At 53.4% G+C, this 5664-nt stretch overlaps 1 protein-coding gene across 3 annotated transcripts in view; it reads left to right on the forward strand.

The window, feature by feature from the left end:
• Positions 1 to 228: 228 nt before the first annotated feature.
• Fli1 (Fli-1 proto-oncogene, ETS transcription factor) overlaps positions 229 to 5664 on the forward strand; it is a 119792-nt gene continuing 114356 nt past the window's right edge. The window contains exon 1 of one of the 3 annotated variants that reach the window (XM_013511152.1): positions 229 to 293. Coding sequence is in view for 1 of the 3 variants with exons in the window: in XM_005378532.2 (XP_005378589.1) it covers positions 1453 to 1470 (18 nt within the window). In the remaining 2 variants the exon portion in view is untranslated. Of the gene's footprint in view, positions 314 to 1066; positions 1471 to 5664 lie in introns of those variants that run through there. The other 2 variants (XM_013511153.1, XM_005378532.2) reach the window with 2 other exon arrangements.

A 5664-nucleotide genomic window follows, 5' to 3' on the forward strand; every position in this document is an offset into this window, starting at 1 on the left:
GGACAAGGTAACATGATTTGGAGGTCGGGGAGACGGGACTCAGGCCAGGCCGAAAGCTCCCGGGCCACTGACGCTGCCTTAACCAGAGTGCGCGGCTGCCCAGTAAGGGACCGAGGTCTCAGGGCAAGCCGCACCCGCAAAGTGGCCAGGGGGCCGGCCCCACTGCTGGGTGGGATGACGACCCGGAGCGAGAGCCCCAGGTCTCACCGCTGGAGAAGTGTGGCTCTGTGTCGCGTTGCAGATTGCGCTCCGGGGACCTGCTCACCAGAGTGAACAGAACGGTTTGCCGCAGAGTCAGTTCTGGGAGCCCTGGGTAGGACTGGAGGGAGACTCTGGCTCGGGAGTCCAGGGTTGGGCCATCGGGTCAGGGTAGGCGCGAGGGTTTAAGCCTGGGAGACCGGATAGGCGGCCTAGGGTGCTGCTGGTCCCCGCCTTTTGCGGGTGCGGGGAACCTAGAGTAGAGGCGCGATGCCTGGAGGGCGCCCCTCTCCTAACAATGCGCCTGGAGTTGAGTCGCGCCCCCGACGGCGCAGGTCAGCCGAAAGAACCCTGAGTCCGCGTCGTGCGTGGGACAGTAGATCCGCTAGTCCCTCGATCTCCGCAGCAGAGGAGCCGAGTGGGAAAATTCCCACTCGATGCACTTTTTAGCGGTTGGTTTGCCGCGTCCGGATGGATCTTCCCCGGTAGTAGGCGCCAGGTTATCCCAGCCCGAGTCAGCTCTCCCGCCGTCCTCCCATCCCCAAAAAGTTAGACTCCGGCTGGAAAAAGCATTAATGAACGTATCTGTGGGAAGAAGCGGAAAGTGAATGAGTCAGGAGGGCCACCTTCGGCCAACGGCCCAGGGAAAAGGAAAAGGAGGCCAAATGCTTTGGGGTTTTGGGGAAGGGGATGGGGAGCTGCAGACTGCGGGAATCAGGGCGCGGGCGCTGGGCGTGGACCCCGTCATTGTTCCCGGCGAGTTCTTATCTCCCAGGAGCGAGTATCCTGTGCGCGCAGTGCATGAATGCGTCTGGGCATCTCCGCGTATATTTATATAGTGAGTGATGCGAAACGCAGGAGTAGCGAAGAGGAAGAGGGGGCTTGGGGGAAGGGAAGGCGAGGCAGAGCCGAGGAGAGAGAAGAGAGAGGAGAGCGCGAGACGAGAGAGACAGAGAGAGACAGAGAGAGACAGAGAGACAGAGAGAGATAGGACTTCCTCCCCACTCGCAAAGTGAAGTCACTTCCCAAAATTAGCTGAAAAAAAAGTTTCATCCGGTTAACTGTCTCTTTTTCGCTCCGCTACAACAACAAACGTGCACAGGGGAGCGAGGGCAGGGCGCTCGCAGGGGGCACTCGGGGAGGGCCCAGGGCGCCGGGGAGGCCGCGCCCGGCTGATCTGAAGGGGCTGCGAGGTCAGGCTGTAACCGGGTCAATGTGTGGAATATTGGGGGGCTCGCCTGCAGACTTGGCCAAATGGACGGGACCATTAAGGTAAGCCGCGGGGCACGGCGCGCGGGGCGGGGGCGGGCGGGCGGCGGGAGGGCTGGGCGCGGGGTCCCGGAAGACGTGGCCGCGCTCCCTTCCTTCCGCACCCGGTTTCGCGCCGTCTCCTCCGGTTCTCGGGCGGCCGTTCCCTCTTTCGGGGAGTCAGGCCGGCTCCCCGCCGAGGGCGATCTCCCCGCAGCCCTTGTGCCGCAGTGGAGGCCGGCTCCCTTCCACGCGCGTCGGGCCGGTGGCGGGAGGGGGTGGCGTGGAACCCGGGACGCGGGTGCAGATCCGAGTCAGGGGAGAGAGCCCTCCGCGTCGCCCTCCCAGCCGGCCACCGGCGCCCTGGCCCCGGAGCCGGGCACTCGCCTGGCCGCCGGCTTCCCCTCGCCAGAGGCCAAGAACAGCGGGGTGGGGGCCGCCGCCGCCACCGGCCGAGGGTCCCCGCCTGCTGGGCCCCGGGGCGGCAGTGGCTCAGCTGCAGGCTCGTGGGGGTGTAAAGGAGTGTGTCTGCGGGTCTGTCTGCGCGGCACTTCCAGATGGAAGCGCCTGTTTACATGTCAGGAGGCCGGAGGCCGGTTTCCCTTCCCTCTGGCTGCTTCTGTGGCCGGTTCTCTGCTCAGCGGCCCCAGCTCAGCGGGACTCCCGGGCGGGCCTCGCAGCGCCTTGGTAGTGCAGCTGCCTGCACCCCGCTCCCAGCCCTTCCGCGCTCGGCTTGACCGGGTTCGGTGGGGAACGTCCCTGAAGCAGCCTTCTCCGAGGGGGTCCCTCGCCCCGCAGAGCCAGCCCCTGGTTGCGGCGGGTTCGGAGCCCGGCCCGACACCTCCCTCGCCAATCCCGCCCCGTCAGCTCCGCCACGCCCGGGTTTAGGTTGCAAAGTGCAGCCCTGAGGGACTGTGAGGGTCTGGGTTCCGTATCAGAGTTTTGAAGAGTTGGCTGCTCGCTCCCTCTGAAAGGGGGAAGTGGAGCCAGGAACAGAAAGGAGGGACACCCCCTAACACGACTGGCCTGAGAGGACCCAGGGAATGAATGGGACCAGAAGCTAGCTTCAAGGCTGCCCTTCACCAGCAAGCAAGCATTTGCCTGGAAAAACTATTAGGCTGGTGAGGTTGGGACCGGCAGAGCCTGCCATTCCCCAGAAGCCAAGAAACCAGTTCCTTGCTCAGGGCTGGGTGAGAGGAGGCTAAGATGTTAGGTTTAGAGAATGCGAGAGATTTTTATCATCTGGGTGGGGTCCTCGTGGTTTAATTTTCTAAGGGTTTTTTTTTTTTTTTTGAAATTTTGAAATATGCTGACAGGTACAATGCACCAACCGAAGGAACTTGAGAATCTGGAGATCACTGATTGTAATGGGTTAAAGGGAGACTAAGAGTTCTGTGGGTTCCTGAAACTTGAAGTGAGTGGGTGAGAGACGGCTGCTGTTGAGACCTGGGAGCGGGGTCACTGGGCCATTTTATGCATTTCTCTGCTTCCTGTTGCTGTGTGTGCCACTGCTTGCGCCTCTGAGTTCAGGAATGAGATGTTTTTTCCAGAAAACTCCCCTTCACCAGGACACTTACCGCTTACCCCAAAACATCCCTCTGCTACAAAAGGGTGGTAAAATGGCTTCAGGGTCTTTCTTTGGACACCCCAAGGAGAAGTGAAGCAATATCTCCACAGTGCTCAGACCTCTAAGCACAGGCCTAAGCAGAGGGAGGAAGCTGTGGTCTGTGTACACAGGATGTGCTAACCTCTTTAGATACACACACAGGGATCAGCATGGCAGGCAGTGAGAAGACCTTCAGACCAGGACCCTGGGGCGCTTCATGCACAGATGTGAGTGACGGTCTCTCAGGGCAGATGATGGGAGCCCCCAAGCCACTCGAAACCCTCGCCATGAGCACCCTTGTCTCTCATCTAAGTTACCTGGCTCTGTAGTCATCCACAGAGCAGTGACTTTTCAAGCCATCTTCATTCCCTCAGATTCTTCAAGATGAGGCCTTAGCATATACTGTGACATTTCAATTGTGCAGAAGCCACAGGTTCCTGTTCGCGTATGATCTTCGGATCTCAGGGTTTGCAGATCCCTCTCCCACAGTGGTTTAGTACTGTGCTTGGAAAAGACAGTGAACTGGGAGAAAGGCCAGCCAGCTTCTGGTCTTGCTGCGAGAATGCACAACCCATTAAATCTCCTTGAGCTTCATAATCTTTGGAAAAACAAAACAGTGAGACTAAGTTAGCTCTAAAAGAGTATCCAATCCTTTCTCTGTCTAGAATATTAAGCTTATGTACTAGAAGGCTCACCTCTTATGCACTAAGTCCTACCCTATACTACAAGAAGTCTGAAGACACTATGTAGCCCATATCTAATTTATACACACATGCTGAGAATGTGCATGTTCTCAGTTTGAATAGTCTGCAAAAGTCAGCTTTGAGTGATTCTGGGATATGATTTTATGTACCTTCATCTTTCTTCCCCTAATATAAGGCATGGCTATATCTCAAAATGCCTGTGGGGCTCAATATTCAGAAGGTATTTATCCAGGATGCCAGGAAAGTCTGGCTTTCTTCACAGAAACCCCTTGTGTAAGTAACTAGCACAACTCTAAGGAATTATAGACTCCCTATCACATTGGTCTTATTGTAAGTCCTTTGCTATTTTGCTCTCGGCTCTTTCCTGAGAATGTCTGCTGGGCAGGCTCTGAACATCACATTTGGGGCTCCCAAGTTTGTTAGTCTCCTTTTGCCACAGACAAGTTAACCTTCGTGATGCAACAACACTCTACTCCACCCCTGTTCCCCACAGTGATATTATCAGTGTTGAGAAGCATGTGATACCTCTTGCTGCTTCAAGAAATGGCCTGGTTTCAAAAACTGCATCTTAGTTCTAGGTAGGCTTCAGCTGAATCCAACTGATTTCATCGATTTGAGCCTGAATGCATATGCTGCCATCAAAGATGGGGAAACAAAAGAGGGAGGCATGGTGAACCAAACTGGGAAACAGGAAAAGGAGGAGTAGATCTGCAGTCAGAAAACCTGATTTCATTCTCAGCTTTACTCCTTGTGTGCTTTATGGCAAGGCACTAGCTTCTCTAACGTCAGTTTTCTCATTTATCAGATAACGCCAAAGTGCCTCCTTGCCTCAAGACACAGTAAGGATGACATAAATTTGAGTGCCTTAGTTGTATCATATTATCTGTTACATTGGATTACAGCTTGTGGGATCTACTGGTCAGAATGTTAGATCACGGGTTTGGATTTACCATAGTGTATGTTTCATTAGTTCAACAAGTATTTATGATATGTCGCTTATGTTCCAAGGCTTTGCTGTATATACTGAGGGTAAAATAGTGATCAAAACTTTTGAGGAATGTACCCTGTACTGGAGGTGCTGAGTACATACAGAAAGAGATTTATGTCTGGTTGTGATAATATCTTCTGAAGAACTGTAAAGCAGATTAGGCACAGAAAATGATGGGGCTACACCAGGTAGGATGGCCAGGGAGAGTGTTTTCTAACAAAGTCACAATTGAGCAGAGAGATTACCCAGTCTCAACTTTTACCTCAGAAAATGATGCAAGAATAACTAATGAGTAAGGAAGAAAGGTTGGGGTTATTGCTAGGCTTTGCAAGCCAAAGAAGTCAATGTACCAGACAGGCCCTGGAGGGCAAGTTATCGCGGGAAGGGCAGGAAATTTTCAGGAAGGCACATGGAAAGAAGGAGCCATGTGAACAGATTTGACTTTTTGTCCTCAGGAGAGGATGCTGCCTTACCTCCCCTCCTGCCACCTTTTCACCTAGATTCGTGCAAACTCCGGGTAAGATAGACTCTGTTGGTTTATCTGTCCCTGTGGCTGTGCACATTGTTCCCCAAAGACAATTATCAATAGTGAGTTCTATTTTATGTGCAAATAATTTTTACCAAAAAGCTCCCTTCTACTTCCATTACTGTCCAAATTCAAGTTCAAAAGTTTGCAACTTTAGAGCTCCAGGGAGTATTTCGCTGGACATTCTTGTTTCATGGGTGGGAAAACTGAGGTCTGCGGGTTACTTGGAATATCTATGATCATATAGTTAATTGCTTAAAAAAGAAGAGAGAGAATTCAGGTCTTCCAACCCATAAAGTAGTGATCTTTCCACTACACCTTGAAGACATCATTTGATTTTGTTACATGCTACATTACTTTGAATTATAGAATCCTGGAGGCAGGTTGTGTGTGT

Source organism: Chinchilla lanigera, unplaced genomic scaffold, assembly GCF_000276665.1.
Source record: "Chinchilla lanigera isolate Chin_1 unplaced genomic scaffold, ChiLan1.0 scaffold00011, whole genome shotgun sequence".
NCBI lineage: Eukaryota > Metazoa > Chordata > Mammalia > Rodentia > Chinchillidae > Chinchilla > Chinchilla lanigera.